Genomic DNA, 17750 nt, shown 5'->3' with positions numbered 1-17750 from the left:
TTACCCTTTAATAAAATAACAAGTTAGCCTCCTTGCTTGGCTTTTTGGGGCTACTGTAAGAAATAGTCTAATATGGGATCCCTGGGTGGCGCAGCGGTTTAGCTCCTGCCTTTGGCCCAGGGCGCGATCCTGGAGACCTGGGATCGAATCCCATGTCGGGCTCCCTGTGCATGGAGCCTGCTTCTCCCTCTGCCTGTGTCTCTGCCTCTCTCTCTCTCTGTGTGACTATCATAAATAAATAAAAATTAAAAAAAAAAAGAAATAGTCTAATATGAAGTATTTTATACCTTTCATAAAATTGTTATCAATAAAGCCACTTCTATAACATTGTATAGGTCCCTGTGCAAGAATCAATGTGATGTTTCCTTGTTTACATTTTTTAAAGATTTTATTTATTTGTTTGTTTGTTTATTTATTTATTTATTTCTGAGAGACACAGAGAAAGAGAGGTAGACATAGGCAGAGGGAAAAGCAGGCTCCATGCAGGAAGCCTGATGTGGAACTCGATCCCTGGACTCCAGGATCACACCCTGATCCAAAGTTAGACGGTCAACTGCTGAGCCACCCAGGCATCCCTCCTTGTTTACATTTTTAAAAGTATTCTGTGTTAATTTTTTTTCTTGGGTAGGAATAGTATTTAAATAAAAAAATCATTGCCACTGAAATTGGACTTTATATTCATATTTGATGACAGTTTTTACTTAATTATCACATGATGAGGGATATGAAATTGTGTATATTTTTGATAGATCTCCAGTTATATGTCCATTTTTATGATAAAAGGAAAAGAGAAAGGGAAATATCTTAAATCTACAATGTTTTGTAACAGATGGTCACCAGAGGGGAGATTGGTTAGGGGTTGGGTGAAAGAGGTGAAGGGGATTAAGAGTACTCTTATCATGATGAGCACTGAGATATGCCTGGAATTGCTGAATCACTATATTGTACACCTCCAACTAGTTTAACACTGTATGTTAACTACCCTGGAATTAAAATAAAAAACTTAATAAAACAAAATACTTAAGTGAAACATAAAAACAAAAAATAAAATAAAATGTGTTTGTAATATAGATACTTAACAGGATCACATTCTCTCAACTTCCCACTTGGGAAGTTTCATGTTGATACATATGACTTGTCACTGTGATTTAAATTTTCATAAGCAGGGGACGCCTGGGTGGCTCAGCGGTTGAGCGTCTGCCTTTGGCTCAGGGCGTGATCCCCGGTTCAGAGATCGAGTCCCACATCAGGCTCCCTGTGAGGAGCCTGCTTCTCCCTCTGCCTCTCTCTGTGTCTCTCATGAATAAATAAATAAAATCTTTAAAAAAATTTTTTTCATAAGCAGGGATCCCTAGGTGGCTCAGCAGTTTAGCACCTGCCTTCCGCCCAGGGCGTGATCCTGGAGTCCTGGGATCGAGTCCCACATCGGGCTCCCTGCCTGGAGCCTGCCTCTCCCTCTGCCGGTGTCTCTGCCTCTATCTCTCTCTGTGTCTCTCATGAATGAATAAAATCTTAAAAAAATAATAAATAAAATTTCATAAGCAATCAGAAAAACTATGTCAATGATTACTGTGGAAATACACAATTTAAAATTAATGTTCTGAGTTTTAAATATCAAAAATAAAAATAAAATAAGTTTTTAAAAAATCAGAAATTTATTCCTGGATTTAAAGAAACCAGACATATTGAAAATAGAAATATTCTTGCAGAGCATGCTTAAAATGGCTATCTACTGAAAACTTTTTTTTTTGTCCAACTTAATGCATTAGTTATGATAGTTTAGGTTGTAGAAACAAATAGACTACCACATTTTAAGAGCTCAAAATAGATGTTTTTGATCAGCTCACACAACGATTGGATGCCTGTACTCTGCTTTAATGCATAGCTTTCCTCCATCTTTAGCTCACCAGGCTCCTTCCACCTTGTGGCTCCTCTCAGTGGGTAGTGCTTGTGTTAAGACTTAGTTTTGCCCCTAATCCTATGACTGTAGTGAACACCCGTTGAAAGCTTATTTAATGAATGAGTGTGCCTATGCTAACTTTTAACTACTCCAAAGGCTCCAGGGAAGGTTGCTCTCTTTATTTTTTTTCCCCATTAATCTCTTCTTCTCCTTCTTCTTCTTCTTCTTCTTCTTCTTCTTCTTCTTCTTCTTCTTCTTCTTCTTCTTCTTCTTCTTCTTCTTCTTCCTTCTTCTTCCTTCTTCTTCTTCTTCCTTCTTCTTCCTTCTTCTTTCTTCTTCTTCTTCTTCTTTCCCTCCTAGGAGTGGATATATAAATTGAGGCCTGCCAAAAATTTAGAGAATTTCATGTACTTTGTGACGTGTCCATGGAGTTCTTTTCCCATTCCAGGGAAAGAGAGGAGGAGGAAAGGTGTATTAGGGACATGGATGTTATACAACAGTTTGAAATCATCTCTTTTTAAAAGAACATAGGTAATATGTATCACCATCTTTATATACGTATATATCCATACATGTGTAAGAGAGCTAAAAGCAGACCCAGAATCTCTTAACCACAGTTGTATCTGCTGAGACTCACCAGGAGGAGTCTAGGAGGGAAGGAGACCTCCATCTAGTGCATAAATATTTATGGTGTCTGAACTTGCATCCTGTCCATATATTGTATCTTAAAATAAAAACAAACAGACTTTAAGGAGAACAAGAATTGCACACAAATGTTTCTGTTAAGTAATCAGAGATTATCTCCATTTTTTCTGACTTAGGGATCCAACATTACCGACACTTGCACTGAAATGCTCATGTGTGGCGTCTTATTGAAAATTTCTTCTGGAAATATTCAAGAACGTGTGTTTTTCCTTTTTGATAATCTTCTGGTGTACTGCAAAAGGAAACACAGGTAAGGTGATAAACAAGTAATATTTCAGAAATTACTTATTAATCCCCCAAAATTTTTAAAAAAAATAATGTATCAGTCTCATAGGCTCAAATTTTTCCTCTGTGCTCCTGGGAACTCAGGATCTCCTCAATTTCACATGCTCTTTAGCCTATTCTCTGATTGTTCTCTTTATCTTCTTGTCAAACATGACTGAAATGTGCCTGTCATTCAATAACACTACCTCCCCAGGAACCTTCTGGAGGAAAGAATTTTTTTTGTTGTTGCTAAGCCACATGCCTCTGGCTCTGTAGGAGAGGTAGTGTGTCTTCCGTGTTTCCCAGTGCTGCTTCCCAGCCATTTCCTCCTCTTCCTTCAGGAATCCTAGCGCATCTGAAATCCATGCCATGACTCTTTTCAACTCATTAGCTTTCCCTCTTTATTCTCATTTACAGCAATTACTATCTCCCTGCCATACATGGATTCAGTGATTCTTGTATCACTTTCTCCTCCCCCACACTGATTTTTGTGTGTGAAACACCAAAGTTTTGGATTATTTTAAACAATTTAAAAAATAAATAAGACCCTGATGAAGGATTATAAGTGTTTTTAAGACACGTAAAAAATTTTTATTTATTCATGAGAGACAGGGGGGGGGCAGGCAGAGGGAGAAACAGGCTTCCCACAAGGAGCCCGATGTGGGACTTGTCCCTGGATCCCAGGATCATGCCCTGAGCCGAAGGCAGACTCTCAACCACTGAGCCACCAAGGTGTCCTGTGTATTAAGAGACTTATTCAAGAAGTATATAGTTCTCATATCATAGAAACGATATAGGAAAACTATTTTCAGCTGGATAACACGCAACTTAAGAATTTCTAGCACAGTTTCTTTGCAGAGGAATCATAAGTACTAACTGAATTTTATGGGAGCTTGAAAAAATGGAAATTACCAGCTCGTTACTGAAAAATGAGAAATGAAAGTGAAAGAAATCAAATGAAATTTTAAAATAACTTTTAGCTTGTGTCAGACTTTGATTTGGTACCTTTGATGTTCTAAACTGAGCAAAAGCACATATTTATCCACAGTAAGAACAACTGTATATTGTTCTTAGTCCAAAGCTTCCATTTGTTTTATTATTTTTTAAAATATTTTATTTATTTATTTGAGAGAGAAAAATACAGCAGGGTGGAGAGGCAAAGAGAGAAGCTGACTCCCCACTGAGGAAGGAACCTGATGCAGGGCTCGATCCCAGGACCCTGGGATCATGACCTGAGCTGAAGGCAGATGCTTAAGTGAGCGACTCAGGTACCCGCTTACATTAATTTTAAAAAGCTGGTACATAAGTCTCATTTTCTAAAGCAACCAGTGCTGTTTTGAATGGGAGGACATAAGTAAACACCAGGAGCCTCATATTTGATATCATTGATTGCATTGGTGTGTTTTATTTTTCCAAAGAATAGCTTAAATCATATTGCTTTAATACATTTTTATTAAGTTTAGTAACAAAGTTTTTGTGCTTTCATTCCATTACAAGACGTTTGAAGAATAGCAAGGCATCTACAGATGGACATCGGTACCTTTTTCGTGGCCGGATCAATACAGAGGTGATGGAAGTGGAGAATGTGGATGATGGCACAGGTAGATAATTAGTACTTTAAAAATGAAACACCATTAGTAAATTCCCTCCTAAGGCAGACTTCTCACCTGAATAATCATTTGCAGTGAATTAGAGCTTAGAAATACTTGGTTAGATAGAGCAGTTGGAGGAGAAAGGTGAGGTAAGGGAGAGGGGGACTTTGGGCAAAGTAGAAAATTGTATTTGATTGAAACACACTAGTATTCAACACAGAAATACAAAGAAATAGTTGAACAGGAGTGACGTACACAATCACAGTTCCTGGTATCACCAGCATGACTGCAGAAAATAGGGAATGAGCTTATTTTCTTCAAGCAATACTATGTTTTATACGTATATATGTGATTTTTTTCATATAATATATTAACTGTAGAATATAGACAACTAGATTTGTTTTAGCTATACAGCCAGTATGCATATAAAGGTGGTATCGATTTGCTTAGAGGAAGGGTGGTTTCTGTATTTTAAGTGTTCGCTTAAAGTACTTTAGGTACTTTACATATTTTATATATGCATTTTTGCTATGTAGATTTGAAGATACAGACTTTGACAAGTCAATTTATCAAATCACAATTAGTCGCAAATATTAAATACAATGAGGTTAAATAAGTTGTTTTCTATTCGAAAAAATACATAGATCAGATTACATAATATGATGATAAACTAATCTATAATATGAATGGCTAGTAAATTGGATCACATTTTTCCCCAATGACTTTAATTAAAATTTCAAAGATATGCTTCTAGGAGAAAAGACAAGATGAAATAAAATATATTAATTATTGGTAAATGACTTTAATTCCCATATAGAGAAATGTCTAGAGAGAAATGTATAGAGAATTTAAATCTGGGTTGGGGCACAGATCAGCTCCCCCCTACCACATACCTTTGTTGCCATCTCTTACTCCAGAGAGGAGAAGAATGGTTATCATCTGCAGGAATAAGAATTTTCCGATGCTCACCTGTGTGCCATTTCTCTGACCCATTGTTAGCATCCTAAAAAATAGTGAAGCATGAGTGCTGCAGGTAAGGAGCAAAGATGTGCAATGAGCAAAATTCGGGTGTACTCTCTTGGGAGCCAAGTTTTCTTGTGGTGAGGTTCCTCACAGGTTGAGGGGGGATGGAGGCGTGGAGCTGTGTGACAGCTGGCACAGCTGAAAATCCCTTTCTGTGCTGCAGGCTATAATACAGATGCATGTACTCACATCCTATCATGTGGGACCTAGTAGGCTATCTTTACATGGCAGGATGTGCACAATATTTTTTATAATGTAGCATTAATTCATCTTAATGCTTTGAGAGGAGACTAGTGACATTTAGGAATGTTGTCTGTCTAAATGTGAACAGCTGTCTTGCTTCAGTAACCTGATTGCTCAAGAGAATATCCAAAGCCATGTTTATACTTGAGGTGGGTGGAAGTGAGGCAGATGAAGGCATACTCAAACCTCCCCTCTGTTTCTTCTTGGCCCTATCTCCCCCTGGTGGAACCACCTGTCCCCTATTGCTTTAGTCTCTCTCTTTTTTTTTTTCTTTTCCCTTTTTATGCCTTTTCATGGACACACAGCTCCTGTGTCTCACTTCCTTCCCCCTGCCCCAGATGGTGTGGTTGTCCCCATTTGTACCATCTGCACTGGTAATCTAAGTGAATTTTGGTAAATTTTGATGAATTTCATCATGCTTCCTATGCTGTGGGAAACTGGGACACTGGATAAAGAAATCTAAGAGCCCAGGGCCTTTGGAGACATGGGTGTAGGATACTATCTTCAGCATATCTGTGTCAGATGTAGGAGAGTGAGAGCCTGTGTGGAGTGATGGAGCTTTCATGCAAATGGACTTTGGATTCAGTCCCATGAAAATGTTCTTTTAGTGCTTTAGTGATTGTAGCCTTCAGAACCTCAGTACCTGGGAGATAGGGATGTTATGGAAACAAGGCCTCAGACCCTGGTAGATATGAATTAGTGTAGAAGGCAGGACATTGCAGAATATTTAGTTATAAGTTGTCTGATGGCACCTGTTGGCACAAACTTCCAGGGTTCGGGATTCGTCGAAATATGATGAAGAATTTAATTACACTTTGTAGTATTCGGTGAAGGCCTTATTTCTTCCTTAAATATACACATGCAGCATACTGCTGGAATTTGGCTGCAAATACTTGCTATAAGGTCACTTAAAGAAATTTTAGGCTGCAGCTGGATACCTTCCCTTCATTTCCTGCAAAGAAAATTTACTTTTCTAATAAGCATGTCTACTATGTCTTTAGGAGAAGTCTATATCCTCAGCCAGGACTTGGAAATTCAAAATTAGAATTTCTGAAGATGAATAGGATCTTGAAGATCAACATTTCCACTGATGGAAATGAGGCCTCATTGAAGAACTAACTTGTCCAGCTGTTTCATACGAAGCTGGGGTTGGAGTGAGGTTTCCTTTTTCCCCCTGGCATGACTTGAGAAATATGAAGCAGAGGCCCCAGATGGGTTTTAAGTCAAAAGGACCATCTAGAGAACAGTGGAGAGATGATGCATCAGAATATAGAGATTAACTTTGGTTGTTTGTTTCTTCTAAGAAAGGATCTGGGTGCTATGCCAACCTTCTCCTTTTTTGTTTTCTTGGTTATTTCCTTTTTTTTTAAAAAAAGATTTTATTTATTTATTCATGAAAGACACACAGAGAGAGGCAGAGACACAGGCAGAGGTACATGCAGGCTCCATGCAGGGAGCCTGATGTGGGACTCGATCCTGGGTCTCCAGGATCATGCCCTGAGCTGAAGGCAGATGCTCAACTGCTGAGCCACCCAGGTGTCCCTCTTGGTTATTTCCATCACAGAATCTCCATTTCTTTTTTGATGAGCTCAGGTTTTAAATGTTCTTACTTTATACTCTATGAATAGGTGTTCTTTTTTTTTAAGATTTTATTTATTTATTCATGAGAGAGAGAGAGAGAGGGAGAGAGAGGCAGAGACACAGGCAGAGAGAGAAGCAGGTTCTATGCAGGGAGCCTGACGTGGGACTCGATCCTAGGACTCCAGGATCACGCCCTGGGCTGAAGGCAGGCGCTAAGCCGCTGAACCACCCAGGGGTCCCCCAGAATAGGTGTTCTGATGCTGATAGGTCTCAGCAGAGCTGATCGATGCCCATAGACAAAATCTTTCCTACACTTGGACCCTGGATGAGTCCCTTGAGGGATGGCAAATGCTGTCAGTCTAATCTGCTCATTGCCAAAATCAAAAACAAACAACAACTATGCCATATTGTGGTATAAATAATACAAATTAATTAACCAAGATATATATTTTAAGCATGCTTAGAACTTTTGATGAAAAATTAAGAGTTCCCCCAGCTATTTGAATATGTTATAGAAATGCTAGGTATTTTTGTATGCTCTAGGTATAAGTAAAATGCTTTTCTAAGTATGAGACTCCATCAGACAACTGATCACATTGGTTTAGCTCAAGACTTGCAGAAGAAATAATGGTATTTGGAATGAGACTGAGCTTTTAGTCAATGTGTAATCATCTAAATCATTTTTTTTTACCATATAAATCTTTTGAAAAATAAACCTGATTATACTTTTACTTAAAATGTTTAGTGATTTGGATTACATCAGTTATATCTCAGAATCCAAAAAAATAATGCAATGATGATATGACATGCAGAAGTGTAAAAATTTGTGTTTATTTTAATATACCCATGTTGTCTATTACTTCTTATGTGCAAGGAGATGGTAACCATTGAGTTTATGGCCAGATTTCCATTCCGTCATTCTCTAGATCCAACTGTCATTTTAGTGAATTCTAATTTAATTTTTCTTTGAAGATTCTTTCTGAGATATTAGTTGGAACATTATGCATTAAAAAGTATCCAGCTTAAGACCTAAGTAGGAAAGCTGTTGAACTTTCTGCAGTTCATTTTCTTGGTAATTTTCATAGTATATGCTTGGAAATTCATTCAAAAAGTAGCAACAGATCATTTGTATTCTCTCTTAAGAACTAGTTTATTTGTGTAGTTGGACAGAGAGCAAAATGGTGACCTTTCAGAAATGTGATCTGTAGTTCAATGTTGGGCAAACCGCAGATTGCAATACAGTGATCAAATTTGAATTGAGTAAGATGGAAAATTTTCATTCTTTTAGGTGTTCTTTAAAATGAATAGATATTTTTGAAGAAAGATTTCAGTTGTCATTTTCAATATAAATATTTGAAACCATTTAAAGATACTGAGCACATTGTTTTTTTAAAATTAAATTTTGCTTTCTCAAGAAAATTTGGAAATAACAGAGAAATAAGTTGAAAATATTGGATAATTTCACCATCTAAAGGGAAATAAATGGGAATTTAAAAATATTTCCTCCAGTTTTCTTCTTATGCATAGAGTTTTAAAAACGCTTAAACACTGATAATTATAATTTTGTATCCTTTTTTTTCAATTAAATAAAATCATCTGAATTTTAGTCATCTTTATCTTCATGTGTTATCACCACATAACATAGTATTTATTGTTACTTAATAGTCAATAAAATAGATAAGCCATAGTTACCTTAACAACTACAGTATTGTTGTATAACCTGCATTGAATACATTCTTAATTAATGAGTAGCATAAGTTTACAATGTTGAGAAGACTATCAAGCATATATTAGTTCCTTCCTAATACACTTAACATTTCCCAAGTGATTTTGGGAATTAAAAAAGAGTCAAGGGAGCTAGTTTTACTTTTAAAAGGAAAAATCAGAGCCTCTTTTTTTAAAAAATTTTTTTTGCCTTAAATAATGTCCTCTGCTATTTGGATGCCAGAAAATTTTCTTCTATTGTTCAATGAAATCAAAGATTTATTCCATAAAGTAATTTTTTCAACATTAAATATTCATAATGTGAGTAAGTTGCAATTTAAAAAATTTCTCTTAGAAATTTATTCATTCACACTGTTGATCACCAGAATAAGGGCTAAACACATTGTTTAGACATCAGTTTCTTGATGTTTTGAATAATATTTTCTGTCAGTTCCTTCTGTTTCCTAGCCTGAGTATAGAGTAGTTGGCTAGCTTCCATCTTATTAAAACTCACACTATTGAAAGGATACCAGCATTTCCACTGAGAGTTATAGTAGTATTAGTTTTAGAAAAACCTCATCTCATTATGTAAAACTATGCTGAATTAAGAGTGAGGAATCTGCAAACTGCATAGTTTCAAAGTAATTAGTGAGTTGTTCAGGGCTGCCCTTTGGATTTTTCTTTTTAGAAAAAACATCAGTGCCTAGAGACAGTTGAATTTGGATATGCTACACTTAATGAATGACAATTTTAATTTTATTCCTTTTTAACACATCCTATAGAATTATACTTGTGGTCCATTGAAACTTGCAAATTTCTGCATTTGCCACTAATAAAATTCTTTCATTAAAAAATATTTTAAAATTTCTACTAAGCAAAAGCACTGTTGGGCTTTTCCATGATCATTATGTGGCTGTTTTTTATAAATAAGTTTAGTTCAAATTTATTTTTTAGAATGAAGTTATTAAAAATTGTGCTATGATTGAAGCTATGAAGCCATTTATATATCACTAATTCTCATTTTAAAATAAATGAGAATCTATTGCTTCTTTTGCAGAACATTGATAATTTAGTAACTGATATGTGATGTTTATACTATACTTTGAGACCTCTTGTATGTATATACACATGTATATATGCTCATATATTTGTATCTCTGTTTAAAATTATTTATGATTTTTTAAATTAGCGATTGAAAGTGGCCAGCACATAAACTTTAAAAAGGAACATTATCCTTTCATTTAAAATTATTAGATGACATAAACTTGTTCCTTCAAAATATTATATTGAAGGTTATGTCAATTAACCTATTATTTGACATAGCAGATTTTAAAGTCACTTAACGATCTTGCTTTCTGTGCATGAAGCAATAGCCATAGGCAAGCTGATTTGTCTGGTTCTGAGTTTAATCATACATTTTCCAGGGGATGTTTGAATGCACAGGTTGTCATGGTTAGGCAAGTCTTCATGAAAGATGGTGGTACACTTTAAAGAGAAGAAAGAGTTGCTGAGGCAGAGAGCCAAGCTGGGTGGCTTGATGAGAGCATCAGCCTGGAGAACAGATAAGTATTCACAGGACTAGGAGGAAGGCAGCAAAGAGTGGCAGGGCCATACTGGAACACAGTGGAAAATGGTATTGTTAGATCATGTGGGGACAGTTTAAGGAGAACCTCTAAAGCAAGCTTCCATACTTTCACTTGATTCAGTGGTGAGCTACCAAAGGCAGCTGAAGTAAGGAATGGCCTGATGACAAATGTTGAAAGAAGAGTCAGCAGAGTGTGGAGAAATCAGGGCCAAGCTCAAATAATCCAGGGAGAGAAGAAAGGAAGACCCAGGTTACAGGGCTGGCTGACCCAGGGCATATGGAGTGCAGGGCCAGGAGCATCACCCTAGCACATAGACTTGTGTTCGTTGGTGTTCTCTGGGAAGAATACATTACCTTCATTTTAAAGTAAGTTCAGTATTTTATTCCTGCAGGTTGCATGTGGCTCTTGTGATTTTCTTTACCTGGATGGTAAAAGGGTAATGACTAGTGGGAAGGTGGGCTCTTTTAAGCCACAGTTCTGGGTTCACTTAGCTAATCTCAGTCTAATTGTGGAAGAGGGGAGAGTCTGAAAAGCCTATGCTTGTTTGTGATACTGGCCCTATAAGGTGATACATTTGGGGAGGAGGGTGTGTGGACACGTACAATTCAATCTTTTTTTTCCCACCAGTTTATCATAATGTCTTAGTTGGTGAGTTTTATAGGTAGTAACAAGGCATTCTGGTATAACTATTAACTAATAATTTTTACTTTCTTACTAATGCCATTGCTACCTATCTGACATGTATTACTAGGTTCTGCTACTTTGTATTGGATATGGGCAGGAATTAAATAAGTAAATGTAAGAAGGAAAGTATAAAAATTCCTTTTTAAAAACAGACTGTAATTTCCTGATGGGGGAAATCTTCTGCTAGTTTCGATTTTATCAGAAATTGTTCTTGTTATTATATCGGGATAATGGCATACACACACACACACACACACACACATATATATAGACTAATATATAAGTCTGTCCTGGCTCAAATATAACTTGGAATTTTTAAATACCCTCAACTATGCAGGATCATTTGAAAATGCATCTTTGGAATAGTTAATCTGAATACAGATACTGTGTGGTGATTTTGGAGCTTAAAGGACTATGGGGACAAGATTTTAGGACAATGAATATCAATCCTGTCTGCCTCTACTCAGAACTCACAAAATAAGATAGGCCATTTGAGAAACAACAAAGAAACAAAAAGCAGGTGTGGTGCCACAAAGTCATTTCTCTAAACTACCTTTAACATTTTGTGGCTGACCTCCTGTCTACTATTACTGTTTAGTGACTCTCTGGGGGATGAATGAAAAGTGTTACTTTAAATTGGTGCAGGCGCTGATTCAGGCCTTTGTCATAGGTCTTTTCATTTTGGATTCATTTGGAATCTTTGCTTTGCAGACTGTCATACCAGTAAAAGCTGGATACAAATAACATCACTATTGTCTACCTGCTATTAGGCAGAAAACTGCCATAGAGAGTTTCCTGTTGACATTTTCAAATCTAGCATGACAGTGCGGCCAAAATTATGGTGAGACCTAGAAAAAGACAATGTGACAAAAAACACCTTTTTGTTTCTATTCATGCCACTTATATGGAATGATGTGGCTTTAAAGAGTGCATATTTTTCAATCATGAGCAATGATAATGGATTGGCATTTTGTACCTTTCCATTTATTGAAGATTAGGTATATGCAGTCTTGGTATGTTCCATTCATTTGTTCTGATTTTTATTGTGTGGTTCATTAAACACTGAGAATTGTTCTGTGGCAGTATAGTTTGCTTTTGTGAAACCTAGAATAATATTTCAAAGGAATATTAAAAAGACAAAATGAACCTGACACCTTAGATATCTGATTATTGAGATGAAAATCCTTTTAAAAGTTCTTTTATTGCTTTAGGAACTTTAACAATATTTCTGGACATAGAGGAAAGGAATGTTAATAAGTTCAGATGTTCAGTTTCATGTAATAGATTAATGTTATGATTTAGAAATGTTCTGTTCCTGAGAACTGACTGCATTTAATGTATAAATACTTAATTTTTTGTTTTTATATTCTTCATTAACAAGTATAAAGATACTTTAAAGAATTCCGTGATCTTGGAACTGTTACGAATTAAATGATTGTATTGATATAATATTACATATTATTTTTGTTGTTCACCTTTACCCATTAATTTCCAGCTGACTTCCATAGCAGTGGACACATTGTTGTCAATGGATGGAAAATACATAACACAGCGAAAAATAAATGGTTTGTGTGTATGGCAAAAACACCTGAAGAGAAGCATGAGTGGTTTGAAGCTATTTTGAAAGAAAGAGAACGGCGAAAAGGTAGGTGTGTGAATTGGGTGCTATTATACTTTATGAAGATTCTAACTTAGTAAGAGGGCAGATAATGGGCAGAAATTATAAGAAAGTAAAAAAGCACTCAGATTCACTTGGATTTCCCATGTGGTATAAGACCCATGCTAAAGCAGTATTTTGAATACTTCTAATATTATTATCAAAAGAAAAGAAAAACCTTGTTTAGTTAGTAAAATAATGCATTGTGGCCAGCAGTGTCTTTTAAATAGTATCCTATCTGTTGAGGCTGCTATAACAAAATACCATAGACTGGATGGTTTATAAGCAACAGAAGTTTATAGCTCAGTTCTGGAGGCTAACGGCCTAAGATTCAGTGTCTAGTGAGAGCAATTTTCCAGTTCATAGATGGCCATTTTCTGTGTCCTCACATAGTAGAGGGACAAGAGATCTCTTTGGTGTTTCATTTATAAGGCCACTTAGCCCATTCCTGAGGATTCCACCCTCATGACCTAATCACCTCCCAAATGCCTTACCTTCTAGTACCATCATATTGGGTGTTAGGTTTCAACATATGAATTTGGGAGATATGCAAACGTTCAGTCTACAGCAAATATTTTCATTTGCTTTAAAATTTGTTCAATTATCATTGCACCTCATTCTTGCCATTTCTAAAGCATCATCATGGAGTTTTCCCATAAGAGACAAACTTCAATAGTACAGCAGTACTGTAGGGACTTCAACAGTTATATATTTAAAAGTACACTGAAAATTTCTAGACCAAATATGTTAGTATCCTAATTATAGAATAAGGCACTTTAGATATACATTAATTTTTAAAAATTATTATAATGCCAATAAGGAGTTTGTTCATATGAGGAGTCCTGGTTCAAAACTGCTTCATATTTTTAGCAAGATTTGCAAAAAGGTATTTGATCTGGCAATGTTCAGTTGTGTGAGGTTTATTTTTATTTTTTAAAAGATTTTATTTGTTTATTCACGAGAGACACACAGAGAGAGAAAGAGAGAGGCAGAGACACAGAGAGAGGGAGAAGCAGGCTTCATGCAGGGAGCCTGATGTGGGACTCGATCCTGGGTCTCCAGGATCACACCTTGGGCTGAAGGTGGTGCTAAACCGCTGAGCAACCGAGGCTGCCCAGTTGTGTGAGTTTTATCTGCAATTAAGCACATTTCTGAAACTCAGCTAGGAAATGCAAATGCTTGTGTTACTACTAATTTCTTTACCAAATAATTGATAAGAAACAAGATAGTATTTATTCCTTTTCCCCAGAGATTTAGGAGTAAAATATCTCATTGCTGATGAAATTTCAGAACACAAAGGACTCTTTCTTCCATCTTCAAAAATTTTCCCTTGAAGAACATACAAAGCTCCTACTTCTATTAAAATATTCATAGTACACAGTTGTTTGAGAATTTCCAAAGCATTTTCAAACACTTAACTCCTTTGGTTGATCTTGGATGGAGAGCCAGTTCGAAAAACTTAAAACAAAGATTATGAATACATAGCTGATTCTTTAAGTTTTGTTGAATCTAGCAATCAATTCAAATAGTGTAGAAAATCATTTAAAGGTAAAATAAATGTTTCATCAAGTTGAACCTTTATTTATTTGGTTTTTCAGAATGGGTATGCATATAGATAAACCTAAAGTGAAAAGGAAGGGAGGAAGGAGAGAAAGGAAGGAGGGAAGGAGGGAGAAAGAAAGCACATTCTAGAAATTTATGTTAACAGGTTCTGTTAATGGTTTGTTCTCTATTACTGACATGGTAATTGCTCTTCCATTGTAAATAAAAATTTTAGTAAGAAATTTTGTAGCTAGGGATCCCTGGGTGGCGCAGTGGTTTGGCGCCTGCCTTTGGCCCAGGGCACGATCCTGGAGATCCAGGATCGAATCCCACGTCGGGCTCCCGGTGCATGGAGCCTGCTTCTCCCTCTGCCTGTGTCTCTGCCTCTCTCTCTCTGTGACTATCATAAATAATAAATAAAAAAAATTAAAAAAAAAAAAAGAAATTTTGTAGCTAGAAGACTAAAAATAATTCCAAGTATTTCTTCTGCAACGGTTCATCAGTCCCATTGGCTGATTGTGGCTTTCAGCCACAAAGGCTTTCAGCTTTGATACTGGTCCCCTCTAAGAAAGATCCTTGCCTGGGTTACCTATTCCCACCAGATTCATGTCCGGGTCTGCATTGCCACTTTCTCCATCTTTATGTCCTGCCTTGTCCTCTCTCTTGAGCTTCGTATGCATTTGTTCCGCTGACTCTTAGCCTCCACCTGAACATCCAGAGTCAACCTGCACAGTCCTGGCCTCCTCCTTACCTGAAACCCTTTCCCAAATACGCCTCTTCCCCCTACTCCCCAGTTTGGCTTTCCTTAAAAGCTTGGCAGGCATCCCGATCTCTCTTTTCTCCATGATGCCTACATTTAACCTTTTGCTGTATCCTATCAATACCACTTCCTGGAGATTTCTCAGCTTCATTCTCTTGGCCCTGGGGCCCCTACTGTTGTCTGCAGGGGCTTGACGTTACCCAAGTTTTTGAGGTCTCCTCCTAATGATGGCTCTCTTTTTAAACCCTCCACCTTCAGTTTATTCCTACACTGTCATCTGAGCTTTGTTTCCAAAGCAACAAAACTTTCTTTCCTATCCTGCCCTGCTTTTCCTGTCCCTCTGGTAGAAACCCTTGCGTGTTTCCCTGATACCTCAGGCATGAAGAACGTGGAATCTGCAGTTGCGCAAGGCCCCTGCCTAACCCAGCAGCATGCCCCCTGTCCTCTCCCCTCCAGCCTGGAGCTCAGTGCCCTGTGCTGCTTCAGAACCTCAGGTAGCTCTGGTGACATGTCCTCTCTCTCTGAAGTCTCTTCATTCCTCTGCATTTAAACATTGGTCTTCTGTGAAACCTTTCTTAATGTTTCTCGGAGGTAAGATCCTCTGAATATGGGATGCCTCGGTGGCTCAGGGTTGGTTGAGGTTCCACGTTTGACTCAGGGCATGACCGCGGGGTCCTAGGATTGAGTCCTGCATCAGGATCCCCACAGAGAGCCTGTTTCTCCCTTTGCCTCTGTCTCTTCCTCTCTCTGTGTCTCTCATGAATAAATAAATACCATCTTAAAAAAAAAAAAAAGATTGCCTGAATATGCCTTTATTGTGTCACACTATCTCCTGTAAGGCTGTTTTGAGGGCCACCTCTCCAGTTGTGCTGATCAAATTCTGCAGAATGGGTGACTGGAGCTGCGGTGCAGCTGTTCTTCCTCCACTGGCCAAACCATGTACCTTTGGGCACAGTTTGCACAAAGGCACTAGACAGCCCTGGGGATCGTGTCCTGACCATCTCCCTGGTGTCTCATGAGCTTCTTGGCGATCAGAGCCCTATGGTACAGAGCTCTATATCTGCAGACGCCTGCACATGGGAGACGTGCCATAGATGTTTGTTTAATGCAGACATGAGTGAGTGGGGAAACTTTTTCAGTTACCTGTCCTTTGTTTCATTTTGGATAGGTTTAAAATTAGGAATGGAGCAAGACACCTGGGTAATGATCTCCGAACAGGGTGAGAAACTTTATAAGATGATGTGCAAACAGGGAAATCTGATCAAAGACAGAAAAAGAAAATTGACCACGTTCCCTAAATGCTTCCTTGGAAGGTAAGGTCGGGAGTCTGGGTACATGTATTTCTTTCATATTTTCACCATGTTGTGTGTTGACCTTTCTTTAATGATTTTTCTTTTCTTTCTTTCTTTTTTTTTTTTTTTTTGTTTACTTTAATGATTTTTCTTTTCTTTTTTTTTTTTGTTTACTTTAATGATTTTTCTTTAAAAAATATTCCTCTGGGCATTTTTGAATATTTCTTTAACTGTGAACATTTCCTGGCCCATAGTGGGATGAAGGAATGGACTCAGAGCCAGAAATCATAGAAAACTTAAGACATCTATCCATCCACACATGACTTCAGCAATTTCAGATGTACCGTGTTCTAAGGGCAAAACAGATGCAGGGCTGGCAGGCAGGCGGGCTCAGAGTCTAGCAGGGATGTGAGTACAGGCCTAGAGTTTGAGGAGACTCGGGAACGGAGAAGACACAGTCTAAACTCGCAATTAATTCAGCATTTTGGCAGCTGGGCTCAGCATGAAGGAGTGTCGACGGGTCTGAAAAAGAGGGTCATGCAAGGGACCCAGCACAGAGCAACAGGCAGGGAAGTTGCCTGGGCTTTAGCATAGGTTTACTGTGTGTCCTTTGGGTTCTGAGGACAACTAGACGTGGGGGTCCCTGCTGAGCGAAGCCTGTGGGACCAAAGGTACTACTGCTTAAGCCAGGCCCTGTGCCGGCTGTCCCTATATGTTATTTCTGATCCTCAGATGCATATACTTAGAAGTTAAAAGCTTTGTATTTTTTAAAGATTCAGAAACCAGTGATCAGGGAGTTTACCATGCCCACCTTCATATAGCTATTAAATGCCAATGTCAACTCTATAAAAGTAGTCTGGAGTGCTAATTCCAAGTCTGGACTTGGAACACACATCATAAACAGACTGTCTCCTACCTCTGGCTAGTTAAGAGATTTGGGAAGTTTAACTTTCTTCTTCCTCTCTAAAAAATGAAGATGATTATAGTGCTTACTTGTAATACCTCCCAGAATGTCTTTTTGATTCGTTACGCAGACACAACAAAATAACCACAGGCCACACCAGCTCCCAACCCTGTTAGAAGAATGTAAGCCAGGAAACCCTGGCCTGCAGGGCAGTATGGGGTCTCTTCATTAGTGGGCATGGTCCTTACACCAGACCACACAGCTGCCAGCAAGCTGGTGTCACTATCAAGCCCTGGGTGATGGCTCTTGTGCA

At 37.8% G+C, this 17750-nt stretch overlaps 1 protein-coding gene across 1 annotated transcript in view; it reads left to right on the top strand.

Moving 5' to 3' along the window:
• Positions 1-17750, top strand: part of PREX2 (phosphatidylinositol-3,4,5-trisphosphate dependent Rac exchange factor 2) — a 281233-nt gene that overhangs the window by 97104 nt on the left and 166379 nt on the right. The window contains exons 7-10 of the mRNA XM_077876670.1: positions 2722-2855; positions 4367-4470; positions 12778-12927; positions 16410-16554. Of these exons, the coding sequence (XP_077732796.1) occupies positions 2722-2855; positions 4367-4470; positions 12778-12927; positions 16410-16554 (533 nt within the window). The remainder of the gene's footprint in view (positions 1-2721; positions 2856-4366; positions 4471-12777; positions 12928-16409; positions 16555-17750) is intronic.

This window comes from Canis aureus, chromosome 28, assembly GCF_053574225.1.
Source record: "Canis aureus isolate CA01 chromosome 28, VMU_Caureus_v.1.0, whole genome shotgun sequence".
NCBI classification, from domain to species: Eukaryota; Metazoa; Chordata; class Mammalia; order Carnivora; family Canidae; genus Canis; species Canis aureus.
This window is presented reverse-complemented; position numbering and strand designations above follow the sequence as displayed.